The sequence below is a fragment of the Dromiciops gliroides genome, chromosome 5 (genome assembly GCF_019393635.1).
Source record: "Dromiciops gliroides isolate mDroGli1 chromosome 5, mDroGli1.pri, whole genome shotgun sequence".
NCBI classification, from domain to species: domain Eukaryota; kingdom Metazoa; phylum Chordata; class Mammalia; order Microbiotheria; family Microbiotheriidae; genus Dromiciops; species Dromiciops gliroides.
The window spans coordinates 19,913,392-19,937,825 of NC_057865.1; the positions used below are offsets into that span (position 1 = coordinate 19,913,392).

General features: G+C 43.6%; 1 protein-coding gene across 1 annotated transcript in view; it reads right to left on the reverse strand.

The window, feature by feature from the left end:
* The window catches only part of SCRN1 (secernin 1), a 62,146-nt gene that overhangs the window by 15,628 nt on the left and 22,084 nt on the right, over positions 1–24,434 (reverse strand). The window contains exons 3-6 of the mRNA XM_043967053.1: positions 14,766–14,947; positions 6,806–7,008; positions 1,950–2,144; positions 574–739 (exon numbers count right to left, since the gene is read on the reverse strand). Coding sequence (XP_043822988.1) covers positions 574–739; positions 1,950–2,144; positions 6,806–7,008; positions 14,766–14,947 — 746 coding nt within the window. The remainder of the gene's footprint in view (positions 1–573; positions 740–1,949; positions 2,145–6,805; positions 7,009–14,765; positions 14,948–24,434) is intronic.

The following is a 24,434-nucleotide window of genomic DNA, read 5'->3' on the forward strand; positions in this document are numbered from 1 at the left end:
AATCCTTATCATAGCACTTCTGGGAGGAAGCTTTGTTAAGTCATCATTATTTTAAACCAGGGAAAGTCTAAATTTACCACTCTGCACTGCCTGGGATAGTGTAGTCAGTCTAGTGTGGCCCCCACTATTGAGAGAAAGAGCACTGGGAGCAATCAGGAAAGCTGGGTTCTAGCCCTGTCACTCCCATTAAAGAGGCGAGTGATCTTTTTTTTTTTTTTTTTTTTTTTTGCGGGGCAATGGGGGTTAAGTGACTTGCCTAGGGTCACACAGCTGGTAAGTGTCAAGTGTCTGAGGCTGGATTTGAACTCAGGTACTCCTGAATCCAGGGCCGGTGCTTTATCCACTGCGCCACCTAGCCGCCCCCAAGAGGCGAGTGATCTTGACAAGTTGCCTAACTTCTCTGGGCCTCAGTTTTCTCAGCTGTAAACTGAGGGGGCTAGGCAGGAGGACTTCAGGCAGCAGATATTTAATCAGTGGGAGAATCACACTTGTTTCAGCAACAAAAGAAAATCTGTGAAGTCACAACCACCAATCTGTGCCTTGTGGCTATCCAAGGCACCTTGGCAGGCTCACCTGGAGGGATCTGGGGTCCCAGTGAAGTAGTGTATGCATGGTGAACTCCCTTCCTGGGGCAAGACAGACACAATGCTGGCAGTAGTGAGGAAAGAGTCAGAATCCACACAGACCCCACTGGCTTTGTCCCGCAAAACATTCATCATGGTTTGCACAGTGATGCTCTCTGCCGAAAAATAAAAGAAAGGGAAGGAAGGAGAGAAGGAAAGAAGGGAAGGAGGGAAGGAAGAATGGAGGAATGGAAGGAAAGATGAAAGGGAAGAAGGAAGGAAGGGAGAAATGGAGGAAGAATGGAAGGAAAGATGAAAGGGAAGAAGGAAGGAAGGGAGGGAGGAAAGGAAGGAAGGAAAGAAGGAAGGAAAGGAGGGAAGGAGGAATGGAGGAATAGAGGACAAACGGAAGGAAAAATGAAAGGGAAGAAGGAAGGGAGGGAGGGAGGAAAGATAAGATATTGGTGATTACATTCCAGGGAAAGACACACCATCTATTGATTGTCTGAACCCACAAAAACATACATGGCAAGTTCAATATCTGACAAGTGGCTTAGGTGAACACAAGAGCCTGGATTGTGTGGCAGTCCAATGCTGTCTAATCAGACAATCAACAACCATAAATTAAGTGACTACGGTGGGTCATGTTCTGGGAATACTAAGACAGAAACGAAATGGTCCCTGTTCTCAGGGAGGTTACATTCTATAAAGGGAGAGTATATACCAAGGACTCTTAACCTGGGTCCATGAACATCTTTTTATTCAATATTTAATAGATATATTTTAATATAATTAGTTGCCTTTGTAATTATACGTGTTCAGTTTTAAACATCTAAAAGCATGATTCTGAGAAGGGGTCAATAGACTTCACCAGATTGCCAAAGGGAGGGTCCATGACACCATAAAAGTTTGGAAGATAATAGAGAATGGAAGAGTTTAACAAGAGAAGTATAAACAGAAGCATGGTTATCCCCATGTCAACTTCAGCAAGGAGTTCTGTACTTAATGTCCATTTCTGCCTGCTCCCTTTTATTCATTTGGCCAGTCATTTAGTCATTTGGGCAACACCCATTCATTAAGTACATACTAGCACAGCTAGGCACTGTGCTAATCCCAGAGGAGACAAAGAAAGGCAAAAATACTATCCCCATCCTCAAGGTGCTCACTATACAAATACAAGTGTCTACAGTGTAAAAGGTAGATGGTGTTGAAGGAAAGAGAAAAGGATGGGGAGGAGAGACTGGGAAAAGTCTAGTGAAGAAGGTGGGATTCAAACTGAATCTAGAAGGAAATCAAAGAAGTGAGTGAGACTTGCTTGCTGGTACGTTAGCCAAGAGACTAAACAAATGAGAAAGAGATAGATGCTCAAAAGATGCCTTTTCTTACCCTCTTGTTTTTCTAGGCTGTCTTTGCCTGAACAACAGCCTAGGTGATCATCTGCTTGAGAAAACACCTCTGAGAAGTTGAACTCTTGGTCTGTTGTCCACCAGCCTTGACCTTCAGCATAACTCCTGAGCTCAGGGTGCTCCACATCGATCTTGCTGGTGATGGAAAGCTGGTTACAAATGCATTTCACTCCCTCTACAGAAAGAGCGTAGCTTGTGTTAGTTCAAAATACACCTCGGAGGAAGCCATTGGAACCTAAGAACTCCCATAGCCCTCCCATGTTGGTGCTTAATGATGGGAAGGAAGTAAAACTAGAATGTGTTAAATTGGGTGGATATGAAAACAGACACCATCTTGCCCTCTTTCTGGGCAACCTCCATTAACCAACACAACAGGAAAATTAGCCAACCCTGACCAAAGAGTGTGATGGATTGAACAGATAATGCTTAACTGAGCTTAAATTTGCAATTAAAGGAAAATATGTGAGGTCCCTCTGCCATCTGGCTGAAGGACAGCTAGGCATTTATTACCTTCAAAAAGGTAGAAAACTTCTTCCAAGAGAGATGCTTGGTTATCACTGCCATTTAGGATGGTAATATTTAGGTAAGCCGCCTGTGGGCTTTTTGTTCCCTTCACACACACACACACACACACACACACACACACACATTTAGGAAAAACTCGGGACTAGAAAGGTGATAGTCAGAAGATTAATGAGGAACCCATTAGGAAACTGGGGCACAGGAAGGCTAATGATTTATTTGCCCATCATCACACGGGCTCCAATCATTAGAAGTGGGATATGGGGGCAGCTAGGTGGTTCAGTGAATAGAGCACCGGCCCTGGATTCAGGAGGACCTGAGTTCAAATCCAGCCTCAGACATTTAACACTTACTAGCTGTGTGACCCTGGGCAAGTCACTTAATGCCAATTGCCCACAAAACCCCCCAAAAAACAAACAAACAAACAAAAAGAAGTGGGATGTGAACGTAGGTCATAAGAGCCTACATTGAGGGTTAGAAGAGACTTCTAAGACCATTTTATCCAGTCCAAACCTCTCTCTCTCTCTCTCTCTCCCTCTCTCTCTCTCTCTCTCTCTCTCTCTCTCTCTCTCTCTCTCTCTTTTTGCAGAGTAATGGGGCTTAAGTGACTTGTCTAGGGTCACACAGCTAGTAAGTGTCAAGTGTCTGAGGCCAGATTTGAACTCGGGTCCTCCTGAATCCAGGGCCATTGCTTTATCCACTGTGCCACCTAACTGCCCCCCAAATGTCTAATTTTACAGAGGAGGAAACTGAGACTCAGAAGACTTAAGGGACTTGTTCATATTCAAAAGCTAATAAATATCAGTGGTGGGATTTGAACTGGGTAATTGTTGACCCCAAGTCCTACAGTTTACCTCCTTTGCCATGCCATTTCTCAACAGGATTACTAATAATAGCTAATTTTAAAAGTTGCTTGTAAATCATGGCATGCATACTCTTCACAGTACACTGTGATTTAGTATCTTAAAGTCCCTCCCATAATAAAAAAAATGAAGTCCAGGAAAATCAGCATCAAAATATGCCCAGACCTCCGGTTTCCTGCCCTGTGAACGACTGGACAGCAAATTCTCCTGACATCCACAAAGCAGAGAGAATAGACTTGATGTGCTCATCTCTGCACCTCAGAACTCAACATACCTATGAGTTAAGTTAGACTTGAGTCTACAATATACTCTCTAGGGTCAAAATATGCAAAAGGCCATCCCCTGAAAGGCAATTTTTAGTTAAAACTTGTGGTTGGAGAAGGGGTGGTCCTCTCTGCTACCCACAAAGAGCAGTAGATGAGGAAAAACCTAAAATCAGAGGCTACAATAAAACAGTTTATTGCCTGAAAATGAAATATTGGAACCAGGGGCCATTAATGAGTAGGATTATATTTTTCAATTGCATTTCCCTGCTTTCCCTTCTCAAATGAAGACAACTAGTTGCAAACAAGAGTGAGCCTTTCTTGGCTTTTTATCACTGTAGAAGAAAGTAGAAGATAAGAATTTTTCTTTAAAAAAGCAAACTATCTGGTCTGCACAAGTGATTTCCATACAATTCGTGCTAAGTGAATGAGTAAGCTCCAACCAATGAGCAAGTACTTGGATTTCTCTTTCTTAACTGTACTGATTTATAACAGCGATTTCCTAGTGTACATTTAGTGGCTGGGGGACTTGAATTTGTAATCAAACTTCCTGCAATCAGCCAGTAAACACAGCAGCTGTGCAACTTTTTAAATGTCAATGTTTCCTGAAATTAAAAACAGATCTGTGGAGGAGGGAGGGAGATGGATTTTTAGTTGAACTCCATTGAAAATAAGCTTCTGGGATAGAGACATCCATCCCAGAGTTCTGCATAAATAGCATATAATTACAGTACAGAACTGACATCCCCATCCCCATCTGGCCTTGGCCTTGATAAGATTTTTTTACAAAAGAAGTTTTCAAGAATTATATCACACCAGGCTTGGAAACCACTTAAAAGTCTTCCTTCAAAGGCTCAGCTGAGGTTCTACCTCCAAGTCTTTCTTGATTAGCTTACTTGTTAGTTCTCTCTCCCCCCTCAAAGTTTATTATGTATATACTATATATTGTGTATATATGTTATTTTTTTTTGCAGGGCAATGAGGGTTAAGTGACTTGCCCAAGGTCACACAGCTAGTAAGTGTCAAGTGTCTGAGGCTGGATTTGAACTCAGGTCCTCCTGAATCCAGAGCCAGTGCTTTATCCATTTCGCCACCTAGCTGTCCCCTATTGTGTATATATATTTATAATGGGTAGCTAAATGGCACAGTGGATAGAATGCTGGACCTGGAGTCAGGAATACCTGAGTTCAAATTTGGCTGGGCAAATCATTAAACCCTGTTTGCCTCAGTTCTCTCATCTATAAAATGAGCTGGAGAAGGAAATAGCAAACCACTCCAGTATCTTTCAGAAGAAAACTTCAAATGGAGTCACAGAGAGTTGGACACTACTGGAAACGACTGAATAACAACAACATATATCTATCTGATTACACCACACACACACACACACACACACACACACACACACACACACACACTCAAACACCTAGACACGACAATGTAAATTTTGTCTTTGCATCCCCAGTGCTTGGAGGTGAGGAGGAAGGCAGAAGGGTTTTATGATGGAAACAGTATTGACTTTGGAGCCAAAGAACTTTTGGGTTCAAATTCCACTTCTGATGCTTCCTATCACTGTAACTTTGGGCAAGTCTCTTACCTTCCCTAGGATTCACTTTCCTTATATGCAAAATGATGGAGCTGGACTGACTGACCTATAGTCCCTTCAAGCTTTTTAGCTATGATCTTATGATTCTATGGAATATTTGTTACTTAATAAAATATTTGTTAGAAAGTAGATTTTCATAAGCTGAAGGAAGTGTCAAATGAGTCGAGATACAAAAATGTAATGGCATATTATATTCTGTGCTGTAAGAAAAGTTGAATATGGGACTACAGAAAAGTATAGGAAGACACAGAAACTGATGCAAAATTAAGTCAAGACAACCAAATATATGTATACACAATGACTACAATTATATAAGTGGATAAAACCAACAACCAAACAACAAAAACAATGTTGCAAGATTAGAATGACCAAGCTTGGCCCCAAAATGATAGAAGAAGAGACCTGCTTGTGCTGCTCTGCTGATGTGGGAGTCTATGGGTGTGTAACATTGCTGACAACACCAGCATTTCCTGCCACTCTTTTATTCTTAAAGGGATTGGCCCTCTGGGAAGGGAAAAGTTACACCAGGAAATGTAGGTCATATAAAACCAAAAGATATCAATAAAACTTTATTTAACAATAAAAATAAATGCTTGATGGATTGAGGTGGATTGGAATGTCATTAGGTTGAGTAGATTTTATGTTTTATTGAAGGTTTTTGGTTTTTTATATACTCCAATAACTCTGGCCCCCAAAGAACACTCTTATATTGAATTGGTGCTAAAAATATGTCAAGATTTGACTGTCCCAGCACATCTATCATTGGGTATAATCTGGAGTGAGTCATGCTTCCATTCCAGTCTCTGAGAGCTCTGGCCACCATGCTGAGGGTTAAGGCTTTGAACAAGCAGCCCAGGAATGAACTTCATGCCTCTGTTTGTAGTCTAGATCACTCCTGGAGATATGGAAAATTAAAATATAAAATACTGGGGCCCAATTACCCCTTGACGGGATTTTGTAGGAGTTTCACTAAATGTATATTTTTCTCTGTCTACCTGGAACCCTATAAAGTATTTTTCTCTCTCTCTCCAGGCTGAGATCAAGCACTGTACAGAAGGAAGAACCATAGAGTAAGAATAGATTTCACCAGGTATGTCCTCTTTCTTTTTCTCTTGAAAGAACAAGACTGCTGGTCTCCCACAAATTTGCTAAATCTGAACAAAGTCCCATGTCACAGATCACCTGATAGAATAAAGAAGCTCCATACTGTAACATTGCAAAATTGTGGGAGTACCATCCTTTCGAAGCTCATCTAGTTGGATGGTGTGATAATGATGTCACTACTTGTTTAATTTGTGGACCTGGGGGAGAGGGCAGGGGAAGGAATGTCAAAGACCAGGACACCTACAGGGGGGGAAAACCCAACAAAGTTGTATCTCCTATAAAGCAAGCCTACTGCACCTTGGTTCCAAGTACACCATTAGTCTCATGAGGAAGCAGAATCCTGGGCAGGTGATAGAGAGCTAAATAGAAGAGAGTGAGTACACAGAGAGGAAGCGAAACCTCCCAGCTACCAGGAGACTGCCAGCTGTACCATCTCCTTCTTCTTCCTCATCAGCTCCTATAAACCAAACTCACTAACCTGTGATTTTTTCAGCTGCCCAGTATTTCCCTATGGTTTCTAGCACCCAGGCTTCTTCTCGATCCACAATCAGATATGCGCTTTGGAAAGTGTGGCATGAGTTCCCATCTTCATAGTAATTTCCACCTTGCCCATGCTCTTCCAACAAGGAGACAATGACCTCAAAGGCCTCTTTGGCCGTAGCACCTCTTTCTAGACCCAGCCTGAAACAAAAAGAAAAAGTTGTACCCCAGGCTTTTTCATCTACTTTGAGATCACTGTGACAATCAGAACCTGTTTAAACACCAACAACAATAACTAACATTATTAACCATTAATAAAAACTATCCATTAGTAACTAATAACTGTTTGTTTTTTGCGGGGCAATAAGGATTAAGTGACTTGTCCAGGGTCACTCAGCTAGTAAGTGTCAAGTGTCTGAGGTTGGATTTGAACTCAGGTCCTCCTGAATCCAGGGCCAGTGCTTTATCCACTGCACCACCTAGCTGCCCCCAACTAATAACTATTAATAATCATCATCATAATAGCTAGCATTTACATAGCATTTTAAGGTTGGCAAAGCACTTACCATAGACTGGGGGCAGAACCCATGCTATGCATGGAAGTTACAGGGATGCAGACTTTGGCTCATTAAAAGTAAAAACGCCCTAATAAAACTGTCCAAGGCTGGAATTCCCCATCTTAAGAGGTAGTTTGCTCCCCTTTCCCACAAGGCTTCAAGCAGAAGCTGGGGTGGGGTGATGGAGAAGATTCTCATTCAGGTCTCGGTTTTGTGGAGGATGTCTTCTGAAGTCCCTTCCAACTAAGCAGTTCTGTGATTTGGAGGATTGCAAGTTACTCTTGCCCCAGGGATTCAAAGAAAGGCAGAGTCATTAGCAGTTAGGATAGTGGGGAGGTGAACCTGGGGAAGGCTTTCAGGAAGATTAGAATTAGAGTGGACTAAAGACTGAGCTTTGTATTCTCAGCACCTAGGACAGCACCTGCACACCCTGCCCAGGTCCTTTCCCCCCATCCCAACTAGGATTTCATAGATGTAGAGAACTCCTAGTGAGTACACTCTCTCCAGCAGCGCAGATCTACAATCCTTTAGAACTTAGTCCTAGATCATTGCCTGAAGGCACTGAGAGATTGAGGTTTGCCCAATTTCATTGTCAGCACCTGTTAGAAACAGGATTTGATCTTGGGTCTTCCTGACTCCAAGGTCAGCTCTCCACCCACTCTGCACCACTGTCACTCACAGGACACGAGGTAGGGGATTAATAAATGTTTGTTAACTGCCTGACTACTGCTTTAGACATGGCATCTGGAAGACCCAGACTAATGGGGCATCACTTAACCCCTCTCATCTTTAAAACGGGAATAATGACACTTGACTGCCTGTCTCACAAAGTTGTTGAAACTCAAATGTATATAATATAGTTGACAAGTTTTGCAGCAGCATATGTATAAATTATTAGTATTAAAATAAAATAACTCCTGTGCTTTCACTAAGAATATTTCCTTTTACTGGGCTAGTCCAGACACTAAACAGAATGTGACATTTATTCCCATAACAGGCTTATTTTCATAGTCAGATAATTGCTCATTGGTGTGTGTGACACTTTTCTATTTAAGCTGGTTTAAGAAGACTTAGTTTCACAGCAATGACTGGGAAGGTGTATGATAAAACTTGGAGAGAGCAACATAAAAATAAGCTCATTAGAAAACTGACTTAAGGAGACCATCCTGTTAATAAATGTCTCCTTTTCTAAATAGGGATTATGGAAGAGAATATATTTTTTATATTAAAGAGTCGTGAATTATGGAAGGTCTGTCGTATGGAACAGAGGTTATCTTGGATCTGCTTGGCACCTAAGGGCAGAACTCTGACATCAGAAGGCTGTTGGCCAAGCATGCCTCCCACCTCTTGGCAGAGAGGTGAGGGACTAGGGAAGCAGAAGGAGAGATACATTTCTGGACATGGCCCATGCCTTGATTTATTTTGTTTAACTATATTGTTTACAAGGCAGGGCTTTAGCTTGTGGTAGGATAGTTAATGAAAAAAAGAAATGAAATGAAAAAAGAGAACAAAGAAAAGAGCTTCAGTAAAACATTTAAAAATACACAGGGGCAGCTAGATGGCGCAGTGGATAGAGCACCGGCCCTGGATTCAGGAGTACCTGAGCTCAAATCCGGCCTCAGACATTTAAGACTTGCTAGCTGTGTGACCCTGGACAAGTCACTTAACCCCAATTGCCCACAAAAAAAATTTTAAAATTTAAAAATTAAAAAAAAATACACAGAAGTTCAGAAGGAACACAGGCCAGCAGGACAGGTTTGATACTAGCAGCTTAAATTTAATATACACTTAATATTCTTTTCTATTTAGAATGTTATTTTTTCCCAAATTACATATAAAAACAATTTTAATGTTGATTTAAAAAAGTTTTTGTTCCAAATTCTCTTCTTCCCTCCCTCCCTCCCTCCCCCATTAAGAACACAAGCAAGGGGCGGCTAGGTGGCGCAGTGGATAGAGCACTGGCCCTGGAGTCAGGAATACCTGAGTTCAAATCCAGCCTCAGACACTTAACACTTACTAGCTGTGTGACCCTGGGCAAGTCACTTAACCCCAATTGCCTCACTTAAAAAAAATGTTAAAAAAAAAAAAAAAAAAAAAGAACACAAGCAATTCAATATAAGTTACACACATATACGCTTAATTTTTAAAAAACTTTTTTTGCAGAGCAATGGGGGTTAAGTGACTTGCCCAGGGTCACACATCTAGTTAAGTGTCAAGTGTCTGAGTCCATATTTGAACTCAAGGTCCTCCTGAATCCAGGGCCTGTGCTTTATCCACTTTGCCACCTAGCTGCCCCGATACTTAATTTTTTTTTTAAAAGCTATATGAGACAGAAGTTCCCTTTACTGCTGTGGCTGTCTTCCCCTTTCACATCATTCCAAATTATTAACAACCCTCCTAGAAGGGGATGCTCAGAAGATATGACTTTATTCACAAAATAACCAAATCTGGGGTAAAGTGAGGCTCCTAACCCTTATTATAGCTGCAAGCATGTTGATTTGGCCCAGAGATCACACCAACATGTGTTTGTGAAGCCTTTCATGGATGTCCTTTCCTAGATGAAGGAGGTCCATCCCCAGTGCTTCTGATTGATTCCTTGTTCATCCTAGGCTACAGCCCCTCCCCCCCCACCTGTGATGGGCAAAAGACAGAAGTAAAAGTGTTTTGAGATTAGATATTCATTGCCCCCAAACAAAAAAACAAATAAACTAGTCAAATATCTTTCCAAATCCTAACAGTTCTTCAAAACCCAGCTCCAAGCTTCCATAAAGCCTCCCTGTAATGTCTGGCTTGCTTCTCTGACCCTGCATTGCTGAGTCCACTTAACTGTGTCCTTTACATTTATTTAGCCCTGCTTCCAGGCCCTGGGACCAATCCAGCTCTTAAGCAGGGAAAAGAAGGGTGAGGGCCTAGATCCACCAGGTGGCCCAACATTCCATCATCCTAGTGCTCAGCTCTGAAATACCCTTGTGCCTTGGCACAGGCACCGGACTCTTGCTGTTTCCCCCAGTGGCCAAGTGCCCTAGTCCTGGGAACTGGGTCCCGGTCTATTTCCCTGTGCCAAAGTCTTTGTTTTATGCTCTGCAGACCAAATGGTATAATTGATTTAGACCAGGAGCCCTGAAGTGAGACAACCTGGGCTTCAACCCCCAAGCTGCATGACATTGGACAAGCCATGTTGCCTCTCTGAGCCTCAGTTTCCTCATCTGCAAAATAAGGGACTGAACTAAATATTCCCTAAGGTCCCTTTCCAGCTGAAACCCTTTCCCCAGCTCCTAAATCCTTCCCTCTTCTGAATTTCCTATTAATGTCTGGGGCCATCACCTCAGCATGAGCCCTCTTTACCTGGAGCCCTGACTACTGCACTGGCCTTCCAATTGTCCTGCTTCCATCTTTCCCCACTCTAATGTGTCCTTCTCTGCATTGACAAAGTAACTGTATGTCAGTGTAGGTCTGGGCATGTCCTTCCCTCAATAAACTGCAGTAGCTCCCTATTACCTCCAAGATAAACTATAAACTCCTGGTCTGGCATTTAAAGACCTTCACAGTCTGGCCCTTTCCTTCCTTTCCAGTCTTCCTATACTTGATTGCTCTCCATGCATTCTGAGATCCAGCCACACTGGCCTATTGCCCTTCCTTGTGCTTGGCATTCCCATCTCCGCGCCCTTGTCTTGGCTGGTCCCCCCTCCTGGATGCTCTCCCTTGTCACCTCCACCACTTTGCTTCCCTGGCTTTTTTCAAGACTTCAGGTTAAATCCCACCTTCTGCAAGTGGCTTTTCCTGGTCTTCCTGGATGCTAGAGCTACCTCCTCGAAGATGAACTTCTGTCGTGTGTGTGTGTGTGTATAATATATATGCATATACACACATGTCTGTGTCTATGTCTGTGTCTATATATGTATATGTGTGTGTGTGAGTATAGTATATGTATGCTATATAATGTGTACCTATATATGTATACATACATACATACATACACACACACACACACACACATATATATATACACACACACACACGTATATATTGGAATGATTGGAATGACGCCACCTGCTGGAGACTTACTGTAGAAAAGCTCCGCCATGAGGTGAAGGCCTCTGAGGGCAAGACCATGCGTCTTTTCTTTGGTGTCAGGAAGTGACGTTTGCTAGTGGCAGGAAGAAAGGGGAGCCTGGCACTCTGACTCGCTCTCTTTCCTGAGGACTCCGGTGGAGAAGGGAGCTAGAAATGTGTTCTCCCTTTAATAGATAGATGAATGTAGGCCATTCTCTCTCTCTTTACCAAATTCTTATTCTCCTTAATAAATGCTTAAAAGCCTAACTCTTGCTAAAGCTTATAATTTATTGGTGACCACTCATTAGATATTTTAGACAGACTAGCTAGAATTTTAGCCCCTCACAAAATACATATACATATATGTATACATATGTCCCTAGTTGTTTTTTCATGCTTGTCTCCCCCTTTAAAATTCAATCTCCTTGAGGTCAGGGATGGTTTTTTACCATTCCTTGTATCCCTGCTGCTTAGCCCAATACTTGGCATGTAGTAAGCACTTAATAAAAAATGCTATGACTTCTTACTCTCACAATGGCTTGCCTTCTTAATGGGTAGAGGAGGGGATGGAGGGAGGGAGAGAATCTGGACCTCAAAAAAATTGTAATGGATGTTTAAAATGAATATTTATTTTAAAAAATAAAGAAAAAATGCTAGTTGACCAAATGATTAAATGCTCTGACTTCTGTAATCAATGTCTCCAGGACCAGGGTCTTGCCTTGCTTCTCTCCAAGCCTGTCCAGAGTCTAAAGCACTGTTTCTAGAATTGCTGCCAGCTTCTTGTATGCCAATAACCTTACTAGATGCTATTCACTGAGGCTACAAAGTAAAAGAAACAGTCTCTGCCCTCAAAGAGCTCAGATTCTTCTACTGAAAAGAAACAATGGGCATAGAGATAAGGTTAGCCCATGGCCCAGGATGCCCATCTCTGGGCTCATCTAGACCTGGTTTGATCTCAGGGGTTTATCCCCAAAATAGCCCCCTTGTCTTTGACTTGTCCCCACCCAGTATTTACTCTAGCAAAATCTCTCAACAAAGCCTCTAGAGTTCCTGCTTAGGTTCTACCAACGCAAGTAGCAGGGTCCCAGCTCCTCTCATGGCAAAAAGTAGATATAGCAAGCAATCTGGGCATAATATCATGGTATCCTTGGCCTCCCTGGGACCTACCATAGTGCTTCACACAGAGCAGATGCTTCAAAAAAATCTTTCTTTGCTTAAATTGTACTAAAAGCAACAAAAGGCAGGCTAACCTCAGTAACTCATCCTTCTATGATCTCTCACAAGGAAATGCCAAGGAGGTGGTATCAGAGGTGGTGAGAACAGTATAGCAATTGCCAGCCTGCAGACTTGAAATCCTATCCTTTTGTTGAATAAGGTGCCCTGGCAAGAATGGGGCTGGTAACTGTAGAATCTTGCCACCCCTCTTCGAGGGCCCTGGGGCACAGACTGTGGCACACTTGTTTGTGCCTTCTGCCTTGATACTTATTGGTGTCCTAAATAATTCAGTGAGGGTGATGAAAAAGACGGAAAGGGTAAAAATGTATGTCACTGCAAAGTCTTGGGAGGTTGGCAAAAGCTATGTGTCCCAGGCTTCTTTCTCTCTAAATGTGGCGAGAGGGAGGGCTCCTGCCCAGACTGGGGTCTGCTAGCTAAGCACTGGACAGAGCATCAGGTGCAAAGTGCTCCTTCTTGCAATGAAACTCCCCAATGTGTGTCTTGCTGATTTTTCTCAGGAGCTGTTTACCTTGGCCCACAGGTTATGGGGCTCAGTACGAGAGAGCTAAGATGGATCCATTGATTAAACACCAGCTTGTACCACCCTTGTCATTCTTGGCTGCCAGTTTAGAAGAACAACAAAAGTTTCTTCAAAGTGCCCCCAGTCAATCAAGCAACAATCATTTATTTAGGAAGCACTTACTATATGTCAGGGACTGTGCTGGTGAGGAGACCGAGGTGGGCAGGTGTGATGCCATATTCACCTTCCTGCCAAGCATCGATGAAAACAAACATGGAGGTCAGTAATGGCTCAACTCTCACCTGCACCTGGAAATATGGTCTTTGACCCTGGAAAACCCAGAGTAGACTTTATCTATGTATTTTATTTGTTTTGGTTTTTGTTGTGTTTTTTTTTTTGGGGGGGGTGAGGCAATTGGGGTTAAGTGACTTGCCCAAGGTCACACAGCTAGTTAAGTGTCAAGTGTCTGAGGCCAGATTTGAACTCAGGTCATCCTGAATCCAGGGCCGGTGCTTTATCCACTGCGCCACTTTAGCTGCCCCTATCTATATATTTGTAAAACAAGGGCAGTGCATTGATGCTACCAGAAGAATTTGCTTTTGTATTGTTGTATTGTATTGCCTTAAAAGTTTTAGGTGGAAAGTGTGACTAGATGATGTCTGAGAGCCTTTCCAGCTCTGGATAGTTGACCTTACATTCCTAAAGGCTTAGCTAGGTCCAGCCTTCTGCCTCTCTATCAAGTGCCATTAACCACTGGACCCCTCTGATTTCATCTCATTGCTTCAGAGAATGTAAAAAACTCTATAATGTCCTTTGGCTCTATCCCTTCATTTCTCGGGTTAGGTGGGAGAGGGAGAGGGGAAAGAAAGAATTGTGGGGTGGGGGAAACACATGGGTGAGGAAGAAGGGTCTGAGTTTTAGAACCTGAAGGAATCTTAAAATTCATCCAGCCCAACTCTCCACATATACTCCCTCCCAATTTTACAGAAAAGGAAACTGAGACCCAGGAAAGTTGAGTGACCTGCTCAAAGTCTTGCAGAAAAGGGAGCTAACCCTGGTAACTCATGATCCTTCTATGATCATTGGATAAAGCCAGGGTTCTCTCCAAAGTCTAAATGCATCATTCCTCCCATGATACCAGACTTTGCCCCTAGAAAATCTAGGGTAAAGTGGTCCAAATCCGTTTGACAGGCCTGAGTGTGAGAGGCAGAACAGGTACTGGAAGGAGCTCTGTCCTTAGAAACAGGAAAGACCTGAGTTCCAATTTACTAACCATGAGAACACCACAGAGAAGCTATCCCACTTCTCTGAGACTCTGCTTTCCCATCTATAAAAGGGGAGAAGGGAGGGAAACCCTTGCTGTCCTCAGATCTACTCCCCACCTCAAGCCCTGTATCAAATGAGATATTTGTAAAATTCTGATTACAATTCCTGGCATATAGTAGGTGCTTAATAAATGCTTATTTTCTTCCTGTATACACAGGGCAACAATCAGGGCAATGCCTAATACTCAGGATATATATATATGGGTTTCTCTGTTATCTCTTGGGTGACAAACCCAACCCACCATCCCACTTATGAGCGCTCTCTTCTCCAGGAAAGCCCCCACCTACCTGACCAGGTCCATCCCTAGTAAGGCTTCACTCTCAGGGGCTGGCTCTCTGGTGCTGATAGCTTCATTGGCGATGCAGACCCCATGCTCGTTGGCTCCCATTTCTGCACCCCAAAGCCAGGCAGGTCTGCTGATCACAATGGCGTGTGTCTTGGGGACTTGTTCAATTGTGATGTATGTGCACTAAGAAAGGAAGAAGGCAAAAGAGAGAATTCAGCTCCATTTAACAAGAATTTATTAAGCACCTTTGTGTGCCTGGTACTCTCCTAGAGAGATAAATACAAAAAGGACACAGATTCTGCCCTCAAGAAGTTTACAATCCATGGTATCTGTCAGCTGCCCAGATAGACGTTTAATGTTGCTCTCAAAACTAGATTAACTTCACCTATAGTCAGTCAATTAATAAGCTTTTATCAAGCACGACTATGTGCCAGGCACTGTGTGTACACAAATCAGAGCCTTACCTGGTGGCCTTACCTGGTGCTGCCTCATACCTGTCCTATGTAATGTTTTGCATCAGCAAGCACTAGGAGGCGAGTACACACACACACACACACACACACACACACACACACACACACACACACACGCACACACACGCACACACGCATACATATACACACAGAGAGACACTCATGCACACATATACACTCACACACACACATACACACACTGGTGTACCATCCCTGGCACAGAGACCACACCTACTACTTTTCATTTTCTACAAATGTCTAGCCGTAAACTTCCCTGGAATAATATTACAAAAAATAAACAAAGATGTTGGGTTCGGAAGTGAAGTAGGAGGCACAGTGGATAGAGCACCTGCCCTGGAGTCAGGAGTACCTGAGTTCAAATCCAGCCTTAGACACTTGACACTTCATAGCTGTTTGACCCTGGGCAAGTCACTTAACCCCAATTGCCTTCCCTTCTCCCCCCCAAAAAAGCTTGTCTGTCCTTACAGACTTCCTTTTTAAAAAAAGTGAAGGGAAGGTCTCTTAACCACTCTGTAGGAGTAAAAAGACCCTGCATTTTGTCTATGAAGTAAATCAAAAGCAGAGGGGAGAAGAAAGACAACAGAGGAGTTTTGGGGGAAGGCAAGGGTGGTCCTAGTAGTAGCTTCTATTCATGTTCCCTCTTCCTTCTCCCAAAGCCAGAAAGCCATGAAGAGAAGGCAGTGTCAGCAGCCTCTGGGCACACTCCCCTCCCCAATGTCATGACCTCCTCTGGCAATCAAGTCTGGTGAAGAACATGGCCCCCTTCTCAGAATCATGCTTTTAAATGCCATGGAAACCAATTATAATGAAATTATCAAAATATTTTTAAAAATAAGTTCACAGCCCCCAGGTCAAGAACCCTTCAGATTGTGATGTCAATGAAACATGCTGTTCCAGACCCAACAAAGAGGTGAAAAGAAAACAGGGATCGTGGACAGCTTTGTTTACATTCTGTATAAGTCTGGAGTTGTTCTTTTTGGATGCAGAGTTGGCTGGAAGAGTCTCTGCTGTGGATGGAGTCCAGCAAGGCTGGTGTTGTTGAAGAGGGCAGCTCTGCTTGAAGCCAGAAACAGACCCTGGGGGGGAAATGCCTCTTACAGACAATACATTTGACAGCCGTCTGCCATGAGGAGTCGTGGGGGTGTTACATTCCAGCTGCCTGGTCTGTTCTGGGCCTGAAGGGAAGAAGAGCATGGATTATGGGTGGGAGAGGGTTAGCAAAGACCTGCAAAGCCAGGTTTGGCAGAGCCACAGAATGTCTGAGCTGGAAGGACACCAGGACCCTGCGGTGAAGCCCATGGAAGCCTTTCTCATGGTGATGGTGATGAAACTACCAAAGAGGGGAGATGGGGGGGAGATGGGACGAGATGGGGAGGGACCACGTGTCCATTTTGGTCCTTGTTAACTTTACTTAAGAAGACTGATTAGAGACCGTACCAACGAGTATGCTAGTCAGAAAAGAACTCAGGGAAGGCAACCTGGAGGCTGCTAGGCGTTGGGCCGTAGGGGAGGGCAAGGGGCTGCTTCTCCTTTCTAATGGACTGGACCGGAATCTTTAGTCCTGGTTACATCACTTGGTTCAGAAACTAGATCGATCTCCTTCATGGTCAAGATTGTAATGAATAAAGAGTGTGCTTGTTTTACCCGAGATTGAATTTGCCAGAGACGAGAGTGGCTCAGAGGCACTGAATGCAGAGCTGGGCAAGGGCGTTTTATGGATCATCTGGTCTGGGGAGACTGAGACCAGAGGTGAGGGACCAGCCTAAAGTCACAGAGCAGCTGAGGGGCAAGCACTGAACCCCTAGTCTTTGGACTCTCACTCTCCTTCGATCTCTACTATAATCTGCTGCCTTTCTTTTTTTTTTAATTAATAAAGTATTTTTTCCCGTTACATGTAAAGATAGTTCTCAACTTTTGTTTATACAAGCTTTCCAATTTCAGGATTTTTCTCCCTCCCTCTCCCCTCCCCTAGACAGCAGGTAACTGATATAGGTTTTATATATAACATTAGTCATATTATAAAAGAAAAATCAGAGCAATGATGAAAAACCTCAAAATAGAAAAAACAACAGCACCAAAAACAAAAGAAATAGTATGGTTCATTCAGCATCTATACTCCACAGTTCTTTTTTTTTTCCCCTGGATTTGGAGATCCTCTTCTATCATGAGTTCCCTGGAACTCTTCTGTACCATTTCATTGGTGAGAAGAATCTAGTCCATCACAGTAGATCAACACTCAATGTTGATGATACTGTGTACAATATTCTTCTGGTTCTGCTCATCTCACTCATCAGCAGCCCACGCAAGACCCTCCAGGTTTCTCTGAACTCCTCCTGCTCATCGTTTCTTACAGCACAATAGTATTCCATTGTATTCATATACCACAACTTGTCCAGCCATTCCCCAATTGATGGGCACCCCCTCAACTTCCAATTCCTTGCCACCACGTAAAGAGCAGCTATAAATATTTTTGTACATGTGGGTCCCTTTCCCCTTTCCATGATTTCTTTGGGAAAAAGACCCAAAAGTGGTATTGCTGGGTCAAAGGGTATACACATCTGCTGCCTTTCTAATTGCGTTGCTACCCACCCCTGACTTTACTCGGACGTTACAACGTGTACCTCTTGGCTTAACACGGTATAGAAGAAGGAGGAATCCCACCCTTGTCAAAAGAACGGGGTTCCGGTCCAAACTCCATTACTCCCTAACCTCTGACTCTTTCCTCCATAGGATCCTGGATCCAGAGCAGGAAGGAATGTCACAGGCCATTTTGTGCAACTAGCTCATCGTACCGATGAGGAAACTGAGGCCCAAGACCTTGCTTGGGGTCCAGGAAGTACTAGAGGTGAGATTTAAACCCACTGATTCAAGAGTTATTGTATCACGCTGCCATGACCAGGATACTTCCTTCCCTCCCTTCTTCTTTTATTTTTTCTTTCTTTGCTCCTGCCTGCCTTCCTTTCTTTCTCTATTCCTTCCTTCCTTTTTTCTTTCTTTCCTTCTTTCTCTTTCTCCTTTTTTGGAGGAACATTTCTTGATTTCAAAAGCTGCTTCACCCACAAATTAATTATCTTGGGGTTAGAAAGGAATACAAGGTCAGGCCTAGCTTCAGAGGGATTCTGTGTATGTGGAACACAGAGCAAAATTCACTGTTATGCAGGGGAAATCTGACCAATAAACAGATGGTACTTTTATAGCCTTTCACACACAGTATCTCACTGAACCTTCACTATAACTCTTGGAGGTAAGTACTATAAGTATTATGATTACTCCCATTTTGCAGGGAAGCAAACAGCTTCAGCCTTGTTAGTTAATCGACTTCCCCATGTTCACACATCTAGTAAGTGTCAGAGGTAAGGTTTGAACCTGTTACTTGTCAAAGCTTATTGTGCCAATCTGGACACCAATAAATCAATCACAATCAACAAACACTTATTAATCACCTTCTATGGAAGAGACTGTACAAGGTGCCAGGGATACAGAGATAAAAATGAGAGTAGCCCGTGCTCTCAAAGACCTTATGTTCTATTGATGAGAGGAGTTTGTATTTGATCCCAGAGATAAGATGGGCTGCTGCAGTTTATTGAACAGGGCTGTGGCCGATCAGCTGCACAGAAGATAATTCAGAGAGAGGAAAGACTTGAGGCAGGGAGGACAATTAGAAGGTAATTGTGGGGCAGCTAGATGGCACAGTGGATAGAGCACTGGCCCTGGAGTCAGGAGGACCTGAGTTCGAATCTGCCCTCAGACACTTGACACTTACTAGCTGTGTGACCCTGGGCAAGTCACTTAACCCCAATTGCCTCACACAAAATAAAAAGAAGGCCATTGTGATAATGAAAGAGAGAATGATGAGTGAGTGGAAAGAGGAGTAGAATGAGGAAAAGGACCCATATGGACAAAGATTGATAGTAGCTCTTTTTGTAAGGACAAAGAACTGGAAACAGGGAGGAAGAGTAGCTATCAATTGGTCAATAGAGGCAAGATATGTGATGGAGGCAAAATGAACAAGATTAGGGGTCTGAAGAGGTCCCAAACTCTCATGACTGTTAAGTGCCAAGGGCAGGATGGGAAGATGGCACCAGGAGTCTTTGGGGACTGAGTGACTGGAGGCTTGTTAGGGTCTCTGAGGAGCACCTAGCAGTGCTAAGGCCCCAGCTGCAGCATTCTGGCTCCAGCAGATGGGAGAGGACAGCACCCTGAAAGTTTCCAGGAGGCTGAGGCTCTACCACAAATTCTGCCTCTTCTTAGAACTCTTGTGTAATCTCTGATTTGGGCAACAAAGAGGCCGTGTCTTATTCTTGGTACAGAGCACTCCAGTGGGAATGGGGTCTCAAAGCAAAGCATCCTTAAAAATGGAAAATTTTCAAGTGGGTGAAATTTCTATTCAAATTTGTAATGAAAAGGAAAATCTATTTTATTCTCCATTTTATTGATGGTTAAATTTATCATTTTTGAAAGCGGCTCAGTGGCTAGAGCACCAGGCCTGGAGTCAGGAAGATCTGAGTTCAAATGTGGCTTTACAGACTTCCTAGCTGTGTGACCCTGGGCAAGTCACTTAACCCTGTTTGCCTCAGTTTCTTCATCAGTAAAATGAGCTGGAGAAGGGCATGGCAAACCACTCTAGTTCCTCTGTCAAGAAAACCCCGAATTGGGTCATGAAGAGTCAGACATGACTGAAAATGACTGAACAATAACAAATATCTAAAACTTCTTTAACATGTAACCAAGAAATCTGCCTCCCAGTTCATAATGCCGAGTCTCCCGATAATAAACTAAAAAACATTCCCAATGGAAACAAGGAAAGGTCTTCTGGAGAAGCCCTCACTTTCTGCCTTTTATGGTAGGTCTGCTCCACGAAACTGGTCAAACTGTGCAGCTAGCCTATGGCCACGCCCATCTAGTCTCTAACAATGGAACCAATCAGGGACTCTAGAGGCATCAAATTCATGATGCTAAAGGCCACACCCTGAGAAGGTCTGGGCCCTTTAAATTCAGCTAAATGTAACTCTAGGCATGGGTGCCCTTTCCCACCTCCAGCAATTTTCACTGTTTGTTGTGTTCGGGATTAAAGGCATCATGAAATCTGAGCCTAGAGATACTTTCTAGCTGCAGAGGCCTTAGCTAAACTGGCCTTGGAATACCTAGATCACTCAGATGAGAGTGTTTTCTGGGCTCCCACACTTTATTTTCCACTTACCAACATAATCACACTCTGAAACACCCTGAAAAATGAGTTTCTTCTTTAAAAAAAAAACTTTAGAGAAATGATTCGGGATTTTGTTTTTATAAATAATAGAGTCTAAATTATATGGTGCAAATATTGTAGGAGAAGGTGAGGGAAAGAGAGCCTCTTAGCTCTACAGTTGGAAGGGTATTTAGAGGCCAACTAGTCCATACCCCTCAATTTACAAGTGAGGAAACTGAGTTACAGGAAAACAAAACGACTTGTCCAACATTGCACAGGTAACAAGCATCAGAGGTGGGATTTGAACCCAAGTTCCATCATTCTAGGCCAACATTCTTTCCCTTGTACCCCACTGAAGTCTTGGACAAGGAATCAAGAGAATAAACTATATGTGCATATATTTTAAATTCTCCTTTATTTTGAGATACTCATGTTTGAGACCATTGAAAGGAATTTTTAAATAATAAATTTAATTTTGGAAAATTACAAACTTAATAGTCAGCAATAAAAATAATGAGGGGGCAAAGTGGATAAAGCACTGGCCCTGGATTCAGGAGGACCTGAGTTCAAATCCAACCTCAGACACTTGACACTTACTAGCAGTGTGACCCTGGGCAAGTCACTTAACCTTCATTGCCCCACAAAAAAAGAAAAAGAAATAATGAAGTCCTTACAACATAAAGACTAAAATCACACAGAAAATCCCTGACTAGCTGTGTGACCTTGGGTAAGTCACTTTCTAGGAGTTAATTTTAACCAAGATTATCTTTGGGTTTCCTTTGAGCTTCTGAGCCCATGAATACCTGGAGGACAGAGAAGCAAAGCAGCCTGAAAACAGCTGAAAAATCAGATATGCAAAGATCATGGAGCCCAACAGAAGCCAGAAACACAAAAGCCAATTCTTCTAGAGGAAGTCCTTTATTATTTCATGGGCTCATGACAAGCCTGGCCTCCCCCTTCCACATTCCAGCAGCCAGTATTCCTGGGCATGATCCAATGAGAGGGGGAGTGGAGACATCAGGACAATAGATCTGTTTAATGAATGGAAAAAAACCCGTTGTGTCATTCCTACTGTACTTGGATGGGGGAAGAAAATCCTGGCACTGCCACCATGCAATGGTCTGATGAGTCAGGCGTGCTTCTTGGTCTGAGGGATGAGGGCAGGACACAGGGTGGGCTTGGAAACGAGAAGGGGCAGGGAAGATCACCACCAAGCTTGTCGTCCCTGAGCAAGGCCCAGGACCAATTACACTGACCCTCCCAGGCAAGGTCTTGATGAGACCAGAGCTTGGGGTTCCACAATGGAGGCCACATTCTAGGAAGGACATGACAGAGAGTCCAGAGGAGGGCCTCTAGCTCGCTCCATCTGTAAGAACTGGTAGAAGGAACTGGTCATGTTGAACCTGAAGAGGAAAAGAGTCAAGGGAAGAAGTGCAATAACTGTCTTCATGCCCCCAAGGGTGATTCCATATGGAAGAGGGATGGGCTCTGTTCTCCCTGGCCTCAGAGGGAGCAGTGGGCAGAAATTACAGAGCCAACTTTAGGCTTGATGTCAGGAATGACATCCTCCCCCTAAAAGTGGCCTGAGAATCCTTGGGTCTCCTCCCTCGTGGGAGGTCATTGGCAAAAGCTAGATGAAGTCTCATTGGGTATATTAGAGAGGGAAGTCCCCTCCATTCCACACTGACATTCTATGAGTCCGGGCTGATTTACGGATGTATCATCCAAGACCAGACAGGATCACAAAAGCAGAAGGCTTCAGCGTCTGGTGTCTCCCACCTTCTGCTGAGAGGAGAATTTTGTTTGGTTCATTTTCTCATTGTGCTTTGAGATCATCCAGGGTCATGGACTGGGGAGGGGCAAAGCAGTTGAAGGAAATGGGGCTCCTGGAGACCTTGTGCCAAGGCCCCTCACTCCCTAGAAATGTTTTTGGGCCGGGAGATTGAGGAGGGGACAATTATTAGGATGTTATTCCTGCTCCAGCTCCTTGTAAAATTGATAAGACACGGGGTAGCCGTAGTCATTCCACTTGTGAGCAGCAACATCACAAGCTGAAATATGGACGTCAACAAGGTCTCTGCTTCGGGGAGGCTGGAGCTCATAGAATGGATGAATGGGCACCATTGTTAGGAGACTAGGCCAGATGGGTTTGAGGCCATCACTACAGGCTCCTGTGAGAGAGGCTCTAAACTTGTAGAGCATACTCATGGGAAAATGCTGACAGTAACAGCTTTTGGAGGTTGGTACAGTGATGTCCCCCAAATAACGCTTTCTTTGCCACTGGCTTGTTTTTCCTCCCTGATAACAACATAATATATTCCCTCACTTCCCTATATGCAAGTTGGCCAGCCCTGGGGAGGCCACCCAAAATCATAGCATAAGAACCGCCCTCTAAGAGAAAGAAATGGCAAACTGCTCAAGTATCTTTGACTCTCCATGTCAGATACGACTGAAAACAACTGAACAACAATATATTAATAATAATCATAGCTGACATTTACATAGCACTTATTATGCACCAAATACTGTACTGAGTGCTTTACAATTATCTCATTCAATCCTGACAACAACACTGGGAGGTAGGTACTATGATTATCCCGACTTTACAGATGAGGAAGTTGAATCAAACAGGGTAAAGTGACTTGGCCAGGGTCACTCAGCTAGTAAGTGTCTGAGATCACATTTGAACTCAGGTCTTCCTGACTCCAGGCCTGATGCTTTATCTAATATACCTTTTGTAATCCTATGTATTTTATGTTATGCATTTAAAAACATGGATCTTGGAAAAGTTCACCAAAATGCCAATGAGTCCATGGGATGCAAAGAGTTCAGAGGCAGAGGATAAGGCCCAGCTGGGTACTGACATCTTTAGAGTTCTGCCTAATTCGGCCTGTCCCAGGTGTTGGAAATGTGTGTTTATTTGCTGTTGTGAGGTTGGGTCTGGAGGTCTTGAGATCACCTGAGGGTAGATAGGTCAGGTGGGGGCCACAGCAGGGAAGTCACACCTCTGCTGCCTTTTCTGGCTAGAGGAAGCCAAAGGCAAAGTGAAGAGGCTGCTGTATTCATGGAAACAAACCCAACAGTTGCAGAAAGTGGGATTGTGAATTTGCTGTTACTCTCCTACTATCAGCTGAATAATGAGGCAGAGATTCCAAACCCCAAAGCACTTGTCAGTCAGTGCATAGGCACAGATGTTGCACGGGTGCAAAGCAGACAGAAACACATATGCCTCTTAGAGGCTTTTTGTTGTTTAGTCATTTCGGTTGCGTTCAATACTTTCTGACTCTGAGGTTTTCTTGGCAAGGATACTGGAGTGGTTTGCTCTTTCCTTCTCCAGCTCATTTGACAGATGAGGTAACTGAGGCAACTGGGGTGAAGTGATTTGCCCAGGGTCCCACATCTAGAAAGTGTCTGAGGTCAGATTTGAACTCAGCTCTTCTGACTCCAGGTCCTGAACTCACCTAATGGCCCCTCTTAGAGGTTTACACACATCTAACAAAAAGGTCTGTCAAATTATCAGCATCAAAAGAAATCCCAGCTCAAGAGGTGGAGGGGCCTCCAATGGTCTAACCCCCTCCTTTTACAGAGGAAGAAACTGAGGTCCAGCAAAGTTAAGTGACAAGGTCATACAGATGTTAAGCATGAGAGGTGGGATCTGAATCCAGGGCTTCTGTCTCCACTGTCCTTGCCATGAGTGTAGGTGTAAGCCTTCCATCCTCAGCTAAAGCCTCACCTTCTACAAGAACCTTTTCCTAGTCCCCTCACATGCTCCACCTTCCCTCTGACACATCTCCAGTGTACCCAGTCTCCATCTTGTTTGTGTATCATTGTCTCCCCCACTGGATAGGGAGCCCCTGGGGGGCAGAGGCTGGGGTCTTTGCCTTTCTTCGTATGCCCAGTGCTTAGTACAATGGCTGGCTCAGAGTCATACATTCTTACAGACTTGGCAATATCAATGTCAGATACTGTTCTTTTTATAAACTAATAC